The 19,641-nt window shown below is 37.2% G+C and overlaps 3 protein-coding genes across 3 annotated transcripts; all 3 read left to right on the forward strand.

The window, feature by feature from the left end:
- Positions 1–6,038: 6,038 nt before the first annotated feature.
- On the forward strand, positions 6,039–11,948 carry LOC144447310 (trafficking protein particle complex subunit 4-like). The gene is made up of 5 exons (XM_078137248.1): positions 6,039–6,213; positions 6,719–6,893; positions 8,311–8,414; positions 10,308–10,434; positions 11,190–11,948. Exons 1-5 carry the CDS (start codon positions 6,039–6,041, stop codon positions 11,266–11,268), a joined length of 660 nt encoding a protein of 219 aa, XP_077993374.1. The 3' UTR covers positions 11,269–11,948.
- Positions 11,949–13,384: 1,436 nt separating this feature from the next.
- LOC144447545 (histone H4) lies at positions 13,385–13,696 on the forward strand. The gene has a single exon (XM_078137593.1). The coding sequence runs from the start codon at positions 13,385–13,387 to the stop codon at positions 13,694–13,696; it is 312 nt and encodes a 103-aa protein (XP_077993719.1).
- Positions 13,697–14,534: 838 nt separating this feature from the next.
- On the forward strand, positions 14,535–17,960 carry LOC144447536 (putative aquaporin-12A). Its single transcript, XM_078137583.1, has 2 exons — positions 14,535–15,200; positions 15,848–17,960. The coding sequence occupies exons 1-2, from the start codon at positions 14,606–14,608 to the stop codon at positions 16,027–16,029; spliced, it is 777 nt and encodes a 258-aa protein (XP_077993709.1). The 5' UTR covers positions 14,535–14,605; the 3' UTR covers positions 16,030–17,960.
- Positions 17,961–19,641: the final 1,681 nt, after the last annotated feature.

The following is a 19,641-nucleotide window of genomic DNA, read 5'->3' on the forward strand; positions in this document are numbered from 1 at the left end:
ATTCACTCTCAGAAAGTTCAAAATAATTCAAATTAAACAAATCGTTATGTTCAGAATCCACCGAAATATCTTCCATTTGTAAAGTAGTGGTCGCCGGCAATATTTACAAACATAAAGTAGTTCGAAAGGTTGTTTACTCATTTGCATAATGAACAGTGAAAATACCTAACTAATTTGCATAGTTATTTGATAGGTAAGGCACTAATTTGCATAGTTATTTGATACCCCAGAACTTGCGATGGTCGAGAAAAATAGTGAAATACATTATGAACCAACAAAAAATTGTTCAAAAAGTGTGTAACAACAGGAAAGACACATATGTGCATTTAAAAAAATGCATTTATTTGCTTATTTTCATCAGGAATTGGTTTTACTTTTGGATCTATTTTATCTCATTTGCATAGCCACCAGTGAAAATACCGGTTTTATTTTTGACTGTACACCAACGTACACAATGGTACATATGTAATAATGATAGGTATGTTGTGTATTTTCATATCACTACTATTACATAGACCATAGCAATATTTTTATGTCAATTTCTAAGTGGTCTTTGTTGTTGTTGTTGTTGTTGTTGTTGTTGTTGTTGTTGTTGTTGTTGTTGCTTTCCGAAAGTATGATCTTGAAAGTTTCAAAAACTATATTGCCGTGTTCTGACATGCCGCTATTAGCGAATTCAAGTCAATACTATAGTCATGGTTTCAGTTATCGCTTATAATCTTACATACTTTATACAACTTACCTTATTTCATATGAAAACTGCTGGAAGATATAATCTATTCAATTTTGGGTTTCTTGGCAACACTTTTCTCCTCAATTCCGTCATCCCCACTGATAATAGAAAAAACAGACATGTGGTACGTCAGTGGAGAAATGGTCACGTGATCATTGTGATAAAAGTGAACTAGACAAGTAGACATGTACTGAGAGGTCAATTGAGAAAAGGAAGTATGTACACTGAGAATAGAACATAGTACGGCAAAAATGGAAAATAGACACTCAGTCTGTGTAAATAGATGGACTATTAATATATCAGTCAAGAACTAGACACATGGTGTTCCTCTCACATATCACAGGTGGCAATGGTGTACACTTCATGGATACATAATTTATCACACCGTTTGTTATCTAAGCGTTTACCTCCGAATTATCATTCATTCAATTGTTTTGAAACTAGTTTTGTTTTCCATCCGTTACGTTACGTTATCGGTAATATCACGCCTACTAACACACATAACGATTCAAAAAACAGTCGGGTGAAATTTCTCAATAAATTATGAACACAATTCTGACACAAAGTGATCTTTTTTACTTACATTCTTTCTCGTTTCTTTGCTTCTCTTGGTATTCTCATTTCTGGCAACTTCTGACCAGTAATGTCTATGTTATTGTCTTTGGGTGCACCACATATCAATTTTCGTTTAAGTCCATCAAATACCGACTTCTTCGGTTTCTTTGGTATTTTACTACTGTCCAATATCAATGGATTAGTGTCTACGTTTTGAGGAGCGACTCCACCCATCAACTTTGCCCTCATTCGTGCAAAAGCTGTCATTGGACGTTCTTTCTTAGTAAGTTCGTTAGATGGACCGGCTGTAGCTGCTTGCTGTAAACTTGTGCTGGGTTTTGTACGTATCTGTTTTACGTTCAGCAAGGTTTGATTAGTTACTTCCACTTTTTGAGGAACGACTCCGCCCATCAACTTTGCCCTCATTCGGGCAAATGCTGTCATTGGACGTTCTTTCTTTGTAAGTTCGTTAGATGGACCGGCTGTGGCTGCTTGCTGTGAACTTGTACTGGGTTTGTTAGGTATCTGTTTTACGTTCAGCAAGGTTTGATTAGTAACTTCCACTTTTTGAGGAACGACGCCTCCCATTAGTTTTGCCCTCATTCGAGCAAATGCTGTCATGGGACGTTCTTTCTTTACAGATTCGTTAGATGGTGTAGCCACTTGGTTGGAAATCGTGTTTACTTGCATATGACTAGGGGTTCTTTCCCCAAACCTTTCACAAATAGGTTTCGAGGGGGTAGAATGTTCCCTACTTCCTTGCATTGTAGCGGCAGCACTTTGTTTCTCTCTCAACTGTTTATATTGCATCAGCTCACGTTGGTATGCAGACATACGTGGCTGGATTTCGGGTCGTTGATGGTGAACTGGTAAAGTAGGCACCTGTTTAGAAGATGACGGACATGGCTGATAGGTACTAGTACTACTAGTGGTTGCAACTGAAGGTCGCTTAAAGTCAGAGAACTGTTTTGAAGTTGACGGAAATTGTTCACAGCGCTGGGCTGGTGCGACTACATTCATGGTTACAGGGCGACTAGTATGTTGATGAGTGTATACTGTCGCTGGTTTCCCTAGAGGAATATGTACTGAATACTGTCCCATAATTTCTGTTTCAAACTGAGCAAGTTGTCTCTTTTCAGCTAAACTTCTCTCAACTTTGATTCTAGCCTGCCTCCTTTCCTCGGCTAGTTGCACTCTTAACTCCGCTCTTTCCTGGTAACTAAGTGTTTGCAAACTGCAAAAGAAACATTATACAAAACTTAAAAACTGAATACCGTAGAGTATAATCGTAGGTGTTACTTTTCATATATGTTTGTTTGTTTGTTTTGTTTGTTTGTTTGTTTGTTTGTTTGTTTGTTTGTTTGTTTGTTAGATGTACAAAGAACAAATCATTATAATGAATTGATGAACTTGGTTGGAAAATGATACATAAGGGGGGCATTGGTGGAGTAAGCAAAGGGGTTGTTGTTGAGGGAGTCAGATTGGCAAAGGTTCATATAACAATACTATCTTTGCCATGAGTCTTGATTACAACATCAGCTATACATAGTGGGATTGGCCAAATATGCTTACCATATCCACCGTGTTTCACCTCCACTCAGGGATGGAATCGGAACTGGGTCCGTATTCAATTCATCTGGCCTGAGAGTATAGTTGTGATGTGGATAAGCTGGTCGAGGGAATTATTGATATTCCAATGTCAGATTATTATATTACGCTACGTAAATATAAATGCTACAAGACAGAAATAACTAGCACAGTATTTAAATTATGCGTCTGCGATTCTATGTCGGATGATTTATCAGATATCCAGAATTCGATAAAAACTTGTCATATGGTATACACTTTTCTAGATCGTGCTCCATATAAAGTCAAAGAAACTCTACTTTGATTAGAAATAGCTTTATTTTTTAAAACATACTTTAAAGACTTACCTGCAGGATACTGGGGAGGAATACTAGGAAATGACATCATGATTGACTGCTTTCGGTAAATAAATATGCGATTTTTAACGTATTTATTCGCTTGGATGCAGTATACAAAGCTTCGTCAACGAAGTTCGAATGTATACGTAAACAAAAACTTTGCACGCATCCTTGTGCGCATAACATTGGTTTCCTAGGAGCGATCATGGTTTCTATGCAATATCGCGTGCCGTGTTGTGCGCGACTTTTGTCGATCACGTGATGTTCGATCGACTCCGACGTTTGTTCGATCGTTTACGGTATCGTGTTTATGTTTCGTATTTTGGCATCTGCAGCAAATGAGTACTAAAACAGCTGAAACTTGGCCCGTTGGTTTTATCAAGAAGTTTAACTCGTAAGGACAACACAAACTGTACAACGTCATCATGGACTGAAGGTATTTCTTTTCATTTACGACAGCAACAAGTGTAGTGATATTCGTCGCGATCATTTTCAACCTGATCAAAGGTTTTTCGCATTTGCGACGAAATTTTAGAAATATGAATAGAAATAATGTTACCCCATAGTCTTTTGTTAACGAATTTTGTCTTCCAATAAACAGAAGTATTATACTTTTCAGAGTGTATTTTCATCGTGTTTGCTTTTTCCTGTCAAATGCTAGTTTTTCATAGTGGTGTACGCTCCAACATAACGTAAAACCATATAAAAAAAATAGAGATGTGTGAATATATTGCTATATGTAAAATTACAGCACGTAATACTGGAAATTATTTGGGCTATTGTACATGAAGTTTTGAAGTTTTGTATGCCATAGACAGGGGTACGGTCTGTTTCCCCATTGTGTTATTACCATAAGCAATGAAGCTTTCAATTAGACTCTCTCACAGTCCTCAGAGCTTCGCATTACTAAAATTAAAGTTAAACGAATTATTTTGTATGTATCGATACCATCTACATAACCGTACTCGAATATTGTACTGTGCGCCCGAACTTCGCGAAAACACGGAGCGTCGCATTCACACGTCAACGAATGGCTATCTCTATGTGGTCGATGAGGGCGCACAGTACGAAGTTCGAGTAAGGTTATGTAGATGGTATCGGTACATACAAAGTAGTTCGTTTAGCTTTAATTTTAGTAATGCGAAGCTCCGAGGACTGTGAGAGACTTCATATTGTGCCTCTTTCATATGGTGACATCTTGCATATCAAGTCTTACAAGGTGACTATATCGATTCATAGGCAACATTTAGGTGGTGTGTGATGGGAGGATATAGGGTCTAAGGGATCTAAGGACTGTAGTATCTTCATCAACATTTTCACCGTTAGGGCAAAATTTTGATATGACATAATTATACAAGAGGGCGCTGTTTATATCGTACATTGATGACAATTTTGACAATGACTTTTGCAATAGTGTCATAATTGTGATTTGACGTTGGGCGTTGTTTATATATAGTACAATATATAGTGATAATTTTGACAATAACATTTTGCGATAGTGTCAGGGCAAGATTTTGATATGGGGGAGGGGCGTTGTTTATATCGTACAGTGATGACCATTCTGACAAAGACATTTGGCAATAGCGTTACAACGCCAGGGCAAGATTTCGGTATGGCATAGAGGGCGCTGTTTATATCGTACAATAATGACAATTTTCAAGTGTGTCTAGAACTCTTTACATTGGTGTGCCGTATTTCATGTAAATGACGTACATTCTAATAATCTTAAACAACAGGGCTTTTTGTGATTGGGGATGGGGAAGGGTAACTATTGTTTACATTCGATTGCATCGTAACCCAGAGTGGGAAAACAATCCAACTCTCTGCAAAGAAGGTGGGTTACATAGAATAAATTAGATCACTACCGATCTTTGATACAAAAATAGTTTATTATATCTCACAATTCTTCATATAATATTAAATTCTATAAATATATAGTAAAATCCATCAGATTCATTGTTGTATTCCATAAAAAAATACATCGTTGTTTTTTAAAATTAAAAGTCACTTAAGTAACGAGTTACCTAACACATAGTAGACAATCTGCAACATAGAAAAACATAGAAACGTGATAATTATTGAGAGGTGTGCGTAATGTGTCATTTGTTACAATGATCAGAGAGCAGACATCTTTTATGTCAGTTTGTTGAAAAAAAACTGTTGTTGTTGTTGTTGTTGTTGTTGTTGTTGTTGTTGTTGTTGTTGTTGTTGTTGCTGCTGCTGCTGCTGTTGCTTCTGCTGCTGTTTGAGCTTGTTCTGATATGCCGCTAAATTCACGTCAAACAATATACTATAGTCATGGTCTCCGTTATCGTTGATAATCTTAATAGTAGTATACTTTGTACAACTTATTACCTTATTACGTACCTTATTTCATATGAAAACTGCTGGCAGATATATAATCTATTCAGTTTGGGGTTTCTTAGAAACCATTGCCTCCTCGATTCCGTCATCGTCACTGATATCAGAAAAAGAACAACCCACAGACATGCTGTACGTCAATGGAGAAATTGTCACAAAATATGTAAAGTATGAATGAAACAGATATGTATACATCTACACTATGAAAGTAACTGTTATTAATCAGAAGTCACACAGAATGTAAATCGAGAAATAGAACATAACGGGGCAACACACAAATAGAGAGACAGAGACGAGATAGTGTCAAGTTACAACAAATACGTCTGTACCTAGAAAAGAGAGAAAGCGACAGAGATAGACGTCCTGACAGGCAGATCGAAAAGAGCGAGAAAGATTGAGAGCGACAGCTTGGTTCAGAGTGTATTCATTAGAGCGCCAACGTACGTCAGTCCTGGGAGATCAAAATGGCGATCTATTCTGTGTATGTTGTGAACCGAGCAGGGGGATTGATATACCAATTAGATCACACGTCGGCCAAAACCGAGATCGAAAAAACATTTAGCTACCCTTTAGAGCTTGTACTAAGGATTGTTGACGAGAGAGTCGTTGTTTCGTTTGGTCAGAGAGACGGCATTAAAGGTAAGCGAACAGTCCATATCCGCCCCATTCATCGTTCACATTCATAGATTCACATTCAGTCTGACTCGACTATGAGTACTTCTGGCCTGTGTACATTGTAGTCTACTTCTGTTAAAAATCACAGTGACTAATAAAGAAAACTAGATGGATATTGTTCATAATTCCAAGAATCATTTAGACAGTAAAATATAGTCATTTTGGAGTGGTATAATATTAGAAACATATGCAAGTTGCAACGTTTCAATCCGTCTACAACTTGTCTGTCTGTCTGTCTGTCTGTCTGTCTGTCTGTCTGCAGTCTGTACTATCATGGATCAAGTTTTGCATGATCAAGGTTCATCGTAGATGGATTGAAATGCCAGTCCACAGTGACTGCATTTCACTATCTAATATAAGAACTTATAACCTGGTTTTAAACACTTTTTAGAATACTGATTTGTAACAGCACATCCAAGTAATATGCTTTCAGTTTCATATATATTTTTATGCTATCCATTGCTCACAGTTGGTCATACATTACTGGCAATCAATGGTGATACGGTCAATGGCAGATCTCTAGAAGATGGTAGAGATGTCTTAGAAGTCATTGCTGATGCTGAAAACTATCCTATAGCCATCAAATTTGGAAGACCAAAGTTGTCTTCTAATGAAAGAATTATGTTAGCCAGTATGTTTCACTCGTAAGTAGTACAAAGTGTAGATTCTCTAATTGCTGGATGTGTGACTCAGGCTGTTACATTCATTCTCTCACCAGCTTGTTCTGGTAGCAATGTTAATGTGTCATTTTAGACGCTCCCCAAAAGCCATTACCATAACACCAATACATAGAGATATCACAGAACTCCATGACATGTGAGTGCAAGTAAGTGCATGCAGTGTTCTCTGCACCCGTAATTTCATGGGTGAAAGTGTAGCAGAAAACACTTCAAGCACAAGTGCAAATACCCCTGAGTACCCACACTGGAACTCATGTGACATGGGGTTCTGTTATTATTACATATGTTTATCTGATATGGCTAATTTCCATAAAAATCATACAGTGTGATCACACAGTTTCATGTGTAGCAAATGATCACATCCTCAGTTGCATATCATTTGCCTGCAGGTATGCCTTAATGTTTTCGGTATTGCACTGCAGTGAAAATACCACTGGTATGTGTGCACACCAGTGCAAGTAATCTCTGGTATATATGTGTAATACCTTAGAGTGTTACTGTTTATGTTTAAAGTAATCCTCTGTTCATTGGGGTTGCATGTGTACATTCACATAATGAATTCATTTGATTAATCAAACAGTCTGACATAATATAACGACTCAGAGTCTCCACTGCAACCAATCAGCTTATGTGGATATTTTTCAAAGCTGAATAACAGTTTTAAATTGTTGCCAGCTACAAGTAGGACAGATAGAGAATGAATGCAGCAGAGCCAAAGATCCAACAAATAGACAAGCTACACAAAGTGATACATTGACATGTAGAATGTTTTGTTTTTTCTGACAGCAATATTAACCGTGCATAATATGCAGCACCAGTATGTATCATTGTTGAAGTTTGAGTAGCTGTAACTTTTTGCCATAATTTGTTAATTTTTGCCCACTGGAAAGTATTCCAAACCTTTTACTAAAAACAGTTCAATATATGTCATATACATGTAGTACAGTTCCAGAATTTGATTCCACTTGGGCAAGCCACTAGGCTTGTTATCAAAGTAATTCACTGCCAACATAGAGCTGGCACTAAAATCTCGACCTCCACGAAAAGAGGTTTTAAAACCTATGGAGTTATCGAGATTAATAAATAAAGATTAATAATAATAAAAAATACATGTATTGAGAATCTCACTGTCAAGCCCACAGCTGCATTTACTGCACTCCCAGGTAATATTATTCCTATGGGCTTCATATACATACAGCATGTACAGTGACATTCTCAATAGGTGTAGACCTTACCAGCACATATTGGAAGGGTTAATGCAAGCACCAGCCCAAAGTTAACACCAGGTTGAGCATGGGCTAGCAAATGAGAAAGTAGTTTTTGAACTGTTCTGAACCATGGCAACAGATACATATTTCTATGTTTGTGTGCTTGATTACAGGTTGTATGTCATTAGTTCTCAATTATCACCAGAAGCTAAATCATCAGGCATAGAAGTACTACAAACTGATACATTTAAATTACATTGTTACCAAACCCTTACAGGTAAGTTGTAATACCAGTACTACTACTGGGTTTAATGGGGGCCGTGTGCTTATGTACATGTGTGTGTATCATGGATGGACGAACGAACGAACGAACGAACGAACGGACGAACAGACATGTATGGAATATATGGACAGGGCTCAAAACTTGCAGTAGTCTGGATACATAGACTACTAAACAACATTTCTAGGCTGCCAGATTTATTAGTTGGTATTACTCTGTTAGACCAATGGAAACCAATAGAAAATTGTAGCCAAAACAGTTCACTTGGCAAAATCTGACTTGCAGTAGTCCAGGATACATAGATTTCTAAACATTGTATCTAGACTACCAAATTAGCAGTAGTCCAGGACACATAGATTGCTAAACATTGTATCTAGACTACCAAATTAGCAGTAGTCCAGGACACATAGATTTCTAAACATTGTATCTAGACTACCAAATTAGCAGTAGTCCAGGACACATAGACTACTAAACATTGTATCTAGACTACCAATTTAGCAGTAGTCCAGGACACATAGATTTCTAAACATTGTATCTAGACTAGCAAATTAGCAGTAGTCCAGGACACATAGACTACTAAACACTGTATCTAGACTACCAAATTAGCAGTAGTCCATGACACATAGACTACTAAACATTGTATCTAGACTACCAAATTAGCAGTAGTCCAGGACACATAGATTTCTAAACATTGTATCTAGACTACCAAATTAACAGTAGTCCAGGGCACATAGACTACTAAACATTGTATCTAGACTACCAAATTAGCAGTAGTCAGGACACATAGATTTCTAAACATTGTATCTAGACTACCAAATTAGCAGTAGTCCAGGGCACATAGACTACTAAACATTGTATCTAGACTACCAAATTAGCAGTAGTACAGGACACATAGATTTCTAAACATTGTATCTCGACTACCAAATTAGCAGTAGTCCAGGACACATAGATTTCTAAACATTGTATCTAGACTACCAAATTAACAGTAGTCCAGGGCACATAGACTACTAAACATTGTATCTAGACTACCAAATTAGCAGTAGTCCAGGACACATAGATTTCTAAACATTGTATCTAGACTACCAAATTAGCAGTAGTCCAGGACACATAGACTACTAAACATTGTATATAGACTACCAAATTAGCAGTAATACAGGACACATAGACTACTAAACATTGTATATAGACTACCAAATTAGCAGTAATACAGGACACATAGACTACTAAACATTGTATATAGACTACCAAATTAGCAGTAGTACAGGACACACAGACTACTAAACATTGTATATAGACTACCAAATTAGCAGTAGTCCAGGACACATAGACTACTAAACATTGTATATAGACTACCAAATTAGCAGTAGTCCAGGGCACATAGACTACTAAACATTGTATCTAGACTACCAAATTTATAAGATAGTAGTGTGTTAGACAAATTGGAAACCAATATAAAATTGTAACTGAAAGAGTCCACTTGGTTAAATCTAACTAACAAGCATAAAAGTTACATTTGAGCCGAGATAGATGCATGGATGGACTGACGGACAGACCGACAAATGTATGTATGTATGTATGTATGTATGTATGTATGTATGTATGTATGTGTGTGTGTGTGTATGTATGTATGTATGTATGTATACATGTATGCATGCATGTATGTATGTATGTATGTATGTATGTATGTATGTATGTATGTATGTATGTATGTATGTATGTATGTATGGATGGATGGATGGATGGATGGATGGTGCACAGACTTTACATCGGAAAGGCTGCCCACCAAGATGTTGCATTTTACCATTCAATGAGAAAGACCGTGGTCCACCCACCGAGATGTTGTTGGCAATGTTTTGATTTGACACGATGTCTTACTAATTTTTCTTTCAGGTATAAAATTCATTGTTTTGACTGATCCAAGACAAGGTGGTGTTGATACATTACTAAAGAAGATTTATGAGATTTATTCTGATTTTGCTCTGAAAAATCCATTTTATTCATTAGATATGCCAATTAGGTAAGTGAATAATATAAATTCAAATTTTACAAAGTATGGTTGTGAACTTTGATTTAAAAGACGAAGGATACCTTGTGAGTTAACAATGTTCGAAAAATATGGCTGAGATATAATGCCTTGGTTTCATTCAAATTCACTTATTAGTATGGAGTTAGCATAAACCCAATCATTTCACCTAAGATAATACACACAAAACTTGCAATTTTCGCAAACTGTTCTCTTATTTTTAAAATTTGGTAGTCAAACCAAATGAAGACTATTCTTCAATATAACTGCCCTAATATGGGTGTTTGCCCTAATATGTGTGTTTGCCCTAATATTGGTGTTTACCCTAATATGGGTGTTTGCCCTGATATATGGGTGTGTGCCCTAATATGGGCGTTTGCCCTAATATTGGTGTTTACCCTAATATGGGTGTTTGCCCTAATATATGGGTGTGTGCCCTAATATGGGCGTTTGCCCTAATATGGGCGTTTGCACCTTCAGAAGATTATATGCCCTTCACAGGTCAGCCATATTACACATTACCATATTACCACATGAGCCTCAGGTGCAAACACCCATATAGAGACAGTAATACATATGATTATATCCAAACTGGGTTTGAATCTTAGAAAGGACATGTAGATGAGTATATTGCTCCATTGATGTTTTGTTTCAAATAAGAACAGTCGAACTCGTTTTGAATCTCTATATTGAAATGCGAGTTTTATTGATACATGTATATTTTTCTTGATCTTTTTTTTTCTTGATAGGTGTGAGTTATTTGACGAAAATCTGAAATCCACTTTGGAATCTGCAGAAAGGACTGGAATGTACACAGCTAGTGTGTAGATTGAGGACTAGAATATTCAAATGTATAGATTGTATATATATATGTGTTGAACTATAGACAATAGACTTCACAGGGGTCATGTGTAGAACATAGACTTCAGAAGGTACACATGCAGAACATCGAACAATCATTTCAAATGATACAATTTCAGTTTGTGCTAGGGAGTCTAACCCTATTCCTATTCCTATCTCTACTCCAGACTCCCTAGCTTGTACAAAATGGGCATCTATTCTATAGTCAGTCCACTGTTCTACATTCTTGCCCCTCAGACTGCTCCAGTGATGTAAAGCGTTACATGTATGACTGACTATATTATTGTACATGCATATATTTAGTATATTATCATTATCATCCAAGGAACATAGTCTGAAATTAGACTTTATGAAATAAAAACATTTTCACTACCATAGATTAGATGCAAAAACTCCAGGTTGGACTGTCGGAAATTGATTCCACAAACAGTAATGTCGGCATATATATATATGTATTTTGGTCGATGTTTTTCATTTTTAGCCATTACATATCTATTATCCAGGTTTAGTCAACAATTTGACATGTAGGAACAGGTTCTCTATCTGTCAAAGTAATAATGTATACGTATATAAATTGAGATAACAAGCTTCATGCATTTATTATGTCAGTTGCTTTTCAATTTTTAAAGATTATGTGTCTTTTTTGTTGGAGAATACTTTTAATTATGAATAAAAGTATTAAGATTATAATATGAATGGTATTGGTACTCTATTTCTGTGATCATGCCTACCTACTGGCAGTATGAGAATCATGTGTATGTCTATGCATGGACGTATACTGTGTGTGTGTGTGTGTGTGTGTGTGTGTGTGTGTGTGTGTGTGTGTGTGTGTGGTATAAGTGTGAAGTACGGAATACAGGCTGTCAGGAACTAGACAACATGTAATTGTATGTATGTATGTATGTATGTATGTATGTATGTATGTATGAGTGCAAAAGTAATGAGTAGAACAGACCTGATAAATAAATTCAATTCTGACAGTTCAAATGGATATTCTTTAACAAAGGACACTGTGCACCAAGGCAAGATATATAGTAGATCATCACCTGACATTGTGTTTACGTGTTATGACATATAGTTATGTATGTATGTGTGTATGCTTTGAACAGTTTCCCAACTAGACACCAACAGTAATGTCCTTACTAAATACCAAGGCAGTCTGTCGCAATGTTTTTTTTTATTTTAAGTCGTACACACACACACACAAACAAACACACACACACACACACAGACTGACAGACACCGCACCATGCCTATAAGCACTACTGAACATTATCAGTTCAATTGTGCTAAAAATAATCCTGATGGACATTTGATGCAAAAATACAAAATAACATAATGTACTCTTTCACACGCACACACACATACATACATACATATGTATGTGTGTATGTATGTATGTGTGTGTATGTATGTATGTATGTATGTATGTGTGTATGTATGTATGTATGCGTATGCATGCATGTATGTATGTGTGTATGTATGTATGTATGTATTTATTTATTTGTAACAATAAACGAAGGAAAATGAGGTAAATAAAGAAATTGAGTCGTATTCCCCACATCAGAGTTTAATCAGATCGGACCTGGCCTCTATTATAAAAGACCTGCAAGGTAGCTAGAACCCCTACAACTATAAATCTCCCACAAAGACTGCATACTTTGTATGCATGTATGTGGTTCGAGAGGATCGTGAAGGTAGAAGGACGTCTTCCTTGCACATGTAATGAGAGGGCCAATAGTTGGGGTAGTATACTTGTATTTACTAGGGTGCCATGGAGCACAGGTTTCAATAACATGTCTAGAGCTTCTTGCACTTTTGAATTAGGATCCTAACACGAATAGATCCTAGAACATACGTAACTCTCATTGGCTAAAAATTGACAGCTGTCGACCAATGAGATACTTGTTGGTGTGATGTAAAAAAGGCGGGAAATACAAAATAGCGTCAGTCGACAACTCAATTCACACTTGTAGGTGTTAAGTGTTGTAGTTTGATAGTAGGTTCGCATTTACTGTATATAAAGCCATACAATTCCTTCAGAAAACATCAGTTACAGTTCCAAGTAATACAAGCAGTAAACATGTCTGGACGTGGCAAAGGAGGCAAAGGACTGGGAAAAGGAGGCGCTAAACGTCATCGTAAAGTCCTTCGTGATAACATCCAGGGTATCACCAAGCCCGCTATCCGTCGTCTTGCCCGCCGTGGTGGTGTCAAACGTATCTCCGGTCTCATCTACGAAGAAACCCGTGGTGTATTGAAGGTGTTCTTGGAGAATGTCATCCGTGATGCCGTCACCTACACTGAGCACGCCAAGAGAAAGACCGTCACCGCCATGGATGTCGTCTATGCTCTGAAACGCCAAGGCCGTACTCTGTACGGATTTGGTGGTTAGATTTCCAACTACAACAAAACCCAAACCAAACGGTCCTTTTCAGGGCCACCACATCCTCCAAAAAGAGAACTACCTAAATCGCAACGTTGAGTTAGTGATGATTGAGTTAGCGTACGCCTTCATGCATGGTAGCCTGGATTCTTGTTATTGATTAATTTTAGCAAATACAATTAATCAATTTACATCCGCTTTATAATATATGTATTAAAAAGTGGTTACGTGGCAGCTATCTAATTATCATGGCATGTAATGCATTTTTAATATTAAAAACTCAGCTATGATGATGTGACCCATCAATCAACCTTTTTGTGTACTTTCCATCTAAAACCCAAACTCAATTATAGATAATTAATTGTGACATAGTTCTTGACAACCGTGTTCAGATTTACGCAGGAGTATGCAGATAACATCAGGAATTACAATATATTATCACTTGTTTAATTTAAATGGGGAAAAATGGAAATTTCTCTTCGCTCATTAATAACACATAAATTTGATTGTAAGCTTACTAATAAAAAAAAAAAATTCGGGCTGGTGATACACAGTGTTCTCTCCTGTTGTAGTTCTTTTCTTTTACATGTACTAAAAGACGTTAAACATTTCATAACAAGCGTAAAGCAGCTGACAGAACTGTACGAAAGTTAAAATTGATACAGCGTAATATATATCGAATCGTACGTGCTCCCGGAGCTATCGCCTGTGCTATGGTCATAGTTGCATCGCACAGCTGTCATATTTGCATTCCCAGAGAGGAACCCTGGGTGTATAAAAATCGTCCTATTGTGACGTATAGGGGTCACCGACCATTTACTCTGACCTAGATTGACTGCGACGGTACAGTACACATAAAGTTGGTGAACCGCCTGTTGAAAGTTGCGTTCTTCACTGTGACGTTCAAAGATCGTGAACATGGTGATGACCACAGCAACGTGGCCTGCCTGTATAGGTTTTGTCGCTGCTACAACACTGTTCTCGTACACTTGCAGAGTGTTATACCGTCGACTTTTACCGACCAAATATCATACATACGCTGCCGAGGTCGTCTCGTCTTTTCAACTGGTAGCTGGTGTGTTAGAAGGGGACATCATTCTCGACACATATGGTCTCACTGGCTATTCGATATATCTGTTCTGTTTGTTCTTATCGTTCAGTTTAACTTTCGATGGCACGGCTAGTGTCTGTACAGTCTGGGAAGATATGTTGACTGGTCGTATAAATCTACTGAAAGGCCATGTCAAAATTGCATGTCAACTACTCGGAGGTGTGTTCGCCCCGATCTTTGTCAAAAGGTATTGGAAGATGGCGATGTCAGGGTCCCACTTGGCCAAGTCTGAACTTCTGCATTTGCCATGCCAGTCGGCTCTAAAAGTGGCCGTACTGCCCGGAATGATGGCAGAAATGTTAGCAACCCTGTTAAGTACCTTGGTAATCAACTTCCATATTGGTGGAGATAGGTACGGCATGTATGTGGAATCACTAGTATCAGTCACCATTATCCTCATTGGTGAGTATGCAAACATGACGTGACAATGGTCATAAACCTTTAGTACATTGTATTTACTCATCGCTACATTTTGTATTTGTTACCATCGGCCTTTCAAAATCGCTTTACGAAAAACCCACCGTAGTAAAACACATACGTTCGCTATACAACTAATTGGCAATATGCATGCCGCATTCCTACCATTCTATTTATTAACGTCACATAAATAGAACAGCAACAGATGACACCGCGCTGTCAATCATGCAATGCTTTTAAAAACAAAAGAGCCTCAATGTCTTGTTATGCCACAGAGGGCATACTACTGATCACACACTCCAAAAACTTATGCCCATAAAACATGCCACACAGGAGCTGCAATAATTATATTCATCTATCTATCTGTTGTTATTTATTTATTTATTTATTTTAGTTTGTGTTGTCATGATCACCTGAATCGACACATTTAATAGTCCCAAAATATAACTTACATTTTTTATAATCATATGTACCTAGAAATGCTACCAAGGTGAGAAGGAATTTCTGCATATTCAAAGTCAAGATGATATACTAACATTGGTTTTCATAGTTGACCTCAAGTAACCTTTGACCCTCAAACCCATGTTAATGTAGCACAAAACTAACATACCTGCATTAACTTTGTTTTACAGGTTTAGAATGGACTGGTATGATGTTCAATCCAATCTTGGCAACTGCACTGACATACAATTGTCAGAACCATCCATTGACGGAGCATCTTATGGTATATTGGTTAGGACCTTTCCTGGCTGTGGTACTGATCTGGTTTACAACTGGTAGATCAACAGTGGATAGTGCTAAGAAAACTAATTAGGAAAGCTGTTTATCCCCATGTATACAGCACACTTCCTACCTACTCACTTTTTTCCTGGGTTTTGTAAATTTTCATTTTCTGGTATATGTAGGTGATATACCCTTCCAGATAGACAGTCAGTTTGAGGTGAAACATGAAATAGAGCTGCAGCACAGTAGGAATCACATGTTTCTTGAAATGTACACTAACTGTGTTAGAATGGTCAGGTAAAATCTACCAAAAGCCCTGGTCATTTACCAGGGTTCTCCACCAGTGTTCGTTGAGGGCAGTAACTAGGTAAACTCCACCAAAATTTCCTGTTTTGTCTGGCTGCCAACATGATATCAAATCATCTCTAACTCCGATTCGATGAAGGATAGCACTGGACTACTAGGTGTTCTACCAGTGTGTTTTGTTTAACACAGTAAGTAGATAGGTAAAACTTACCCAAAGTTCCCGGGTTCCCAGCAATTTTACCAGGATTCCAACCAATATACAGTTACTGAAATCTATGCAACTTTTAACACTCTTCACCTCTCCATTACTGGAGTTCCTTAGTAAAACAGTAATCTACCATATTTAGATAACACTTCAATAATTCAGGAAACTCATATTTTGAGGAAGCTCATAATGCAATGTAGTTTTTGTCTTCAACATTTTTCCATTGAGTTAATTATTTGTTAAATACTCACTTTATTACCCAGATGCAAATAAGACATTTGATGTTAAGGTAGGATGCACCTTGAAACAAATTTAACTTAAAGTCGAAGTTATTAAAATCCCTCCAAACTATGCTTGCTTCAAGCTCTTTTGAAATAATGAAAGAAATTTGGAGGTCCACCATCTTGTTTTCAATGAACTTGACAATCTTGTATTTTCCCATAAAGTGAACACGGTAGTCGGTGGCCATATTGGATTCTATTTTCCCATTAAGTGAACACGGTAGTTGACGGCCATATTGGATTCTATTTTCCCCATAAAGTAAACACAGTAGTTGGTGGCCATATTGGATTCTATTTTCACATAAAGTAAACACAGTAGTTGACGGCCATATTGGATTCTATTTTCCCATAAAGTAAACACAGTAGTTGACGGCCATATTGGATTCTATTTTCCCATAAAGTAAACACAGTAGTTGGTGGCCATATTGGATTCTATTTTCCCCATAAAGTAAACACAGTAGTTGGTGGCCATATTGGATTCTGAAATGGCTTACTTTGGATATTTTGATTAATTTGAACACAACTTACAAATTTAAGTAACAATTGCTTATAGTTAGTTGCTAAAGTAAGCATTTGGAATTGTGGTATAGGAATAGAATTGTAACTTTGAGATACTTATTGAATGTTAACTCCTATTGGTTAACTAGTATGGAGTGATAGTACATAGAATGAGTGTACTAGCACACTGTCCTTTCTTTAGCTTGTACTAATGGTGCAATGACTGTGACTGCATCCAGACAGGCTGGAAAGTTGAAAGAACATCATGCACTTCCTTTAGTAAGGAAAGCTTTCAAAATCCTTTCACCCAGACACTGTGGCAAGTTGCTTCCCATGAAAGAACATGGTGTCCTGGAAAGCTGTCAATGTCCTTGCCAACCATAACTTGTGTGGCAGTGACCTGACTACAAGGTAGAAACTAGGCGTGAAAGACATTTATCGTTCAGCCAACAGTGGTTTCCTTATAATAGACATATCATACTTTTTATCAATAATTGATCTACAATCCCTAGATCAACTACTTTTAGACAATGGTTGTTTTTTTTATAAATTTTGAGTAATTAAACTTGATACAATTGTTCCAATATTGGCATTTGTGAGATGATAATCGATCTATGCAAGGAGAGCAGATAACACCATGGTCCAAAGGCACAAACACACATATAGGCATTGTAATATTTGTATCACAATGCCAAGTGAAGTTTATATGACAAGGGTACAAGTAGAATTTATTGCGGTTGTTGGGGTTTGGCGGGGGTGGGGGTGGGGGTGAAGGAGAGCCATGAAATACTTTGCTCATGAACCAAATTAAACCTCAAAGCAGTCATTTGCCATGTACATTTGCAAACTTTACAAAAACTTGTTTGGTTCATTTTGAGAAGGGCTGAAGATTTTTGAGAGTGCAAAGGTAAGGCTGTAAAAACTACTTTCTCCCTAGGCAGGTCCTCCCCTTCCGGAAGTTCTACCCATTCCCTATACAGTGTATACTGATTTTCGCAATTTGTTTTTCATTCATATCGATTGACGAAGTATACAGGTATCATGGTTTACATAGGTAAACAAACACATCACAGAACAACTCAGTAAAAGGAGTTTGACATCTTTATCAATATAAACAGTGCTAGGGAACAATAGCTATGGAGCACCATGCCTATTTTTGTCTTTAAAAATTTATGAGATCTGTAACACTTAGCACTTGGGTGCATCACTGGAATATGTTTACCCTGATCAATAAAATAATAAATTTCACCCTTAAAGCGGCTTATTTTTTGTGCTTGATGAGAACCTGTTTTATTTTTTAAATAAATTGTGTTACACTGTGTTAGAGATTTTTAACTTCTTTCTTAATGCTTAGCTGAAGACTGAAATGGCAACATTTTCAAAAAGTATGTAGGTATACTGTAATCCTATATTATTTTTGCATCTTGAAAATTTCGCCATTTCAATTTTCAGTTTGTTCCCAAAGACTATCGTCGTAAACCACAGCCTCTTTTATGGCACACGGCCAATACTTATTTTGCACGGTCACTGAAGAAATAACAGCTCTGGTTTGCGAGAATGCCAGACTAATTTCAATGAATAACTGAGCCTAAAGCAGTGTGTATGTTCAAGAACGTACTTTAGTCACTACTCATCTTCACTCTCCAGAAAAACACACAAGTCTGAAGTGAAAACCTCTAGGTTTACTTTGTACACACGTTGGCATTTCACATACATTCGTTTGTACTTGATCGATAAAACAAAGCAGGCACTCAATTTTACATCGCAATGTGGGGACTTAGTTGGAAGGTAGGTAGGCATGTTTTGTAATTACACAATCCCTGATGAGGTTAACCTTCCATACTTGACTGCTATTTTAAGTAGCACATTACTCACCAAACATAGCAGGCACTCAATTTTACATGAGAATCTGGTACTATGGGGACTTTATTGGAAGGTGGGGGGTGGTGCATGTGCATGTTTTGCAATTACAAAATCTGTGATGAGGTTACTGCGTACCCTCAGTAACTAAACCTCAATACATGGCTGTTTGAAGTAGCTCATCATCAAAGACCACTAGCCTGGATTTTTCATATACCAGCTGCCTTGCCTCATAACTGTGAGGCACAAGCTATGTGTTACCTCACATTGCTGTTTATGAGGCAAGGCAGCTGTTGCAGACCACGCACTAGTTTGATATACATCTCTTACATGTTATGTTATGGATCTGTGTATGCGAGAACAAAATATTATTGACAGGTTTTGTTGTCACAGAGAAGGAATAAACTTCCTTGTCTGTGGTTCAGTCTCTCCAACTCTAAACAATTTCTCTAGTCACAGCCTCAATGCAATCACACCATACATGTCACATATATGTACCACAATCGCATCCAATCTCGCAGTCAGTAAGCAAACAGAAACCATTTAATTTCAG

Source organism: Glandiceps talaboti, chromosome 16, assembly GCF_964340395.1.
Source record: "Glandiceps talaboti chromosome 16, keGlaTala1.1, whole genome shotgun sequence".
NCBI lineage: Eukaryota > Metazoa > Hemichordata > Enteropneusta > Spengelidae > Glandiceps > Glandiceps talaboti.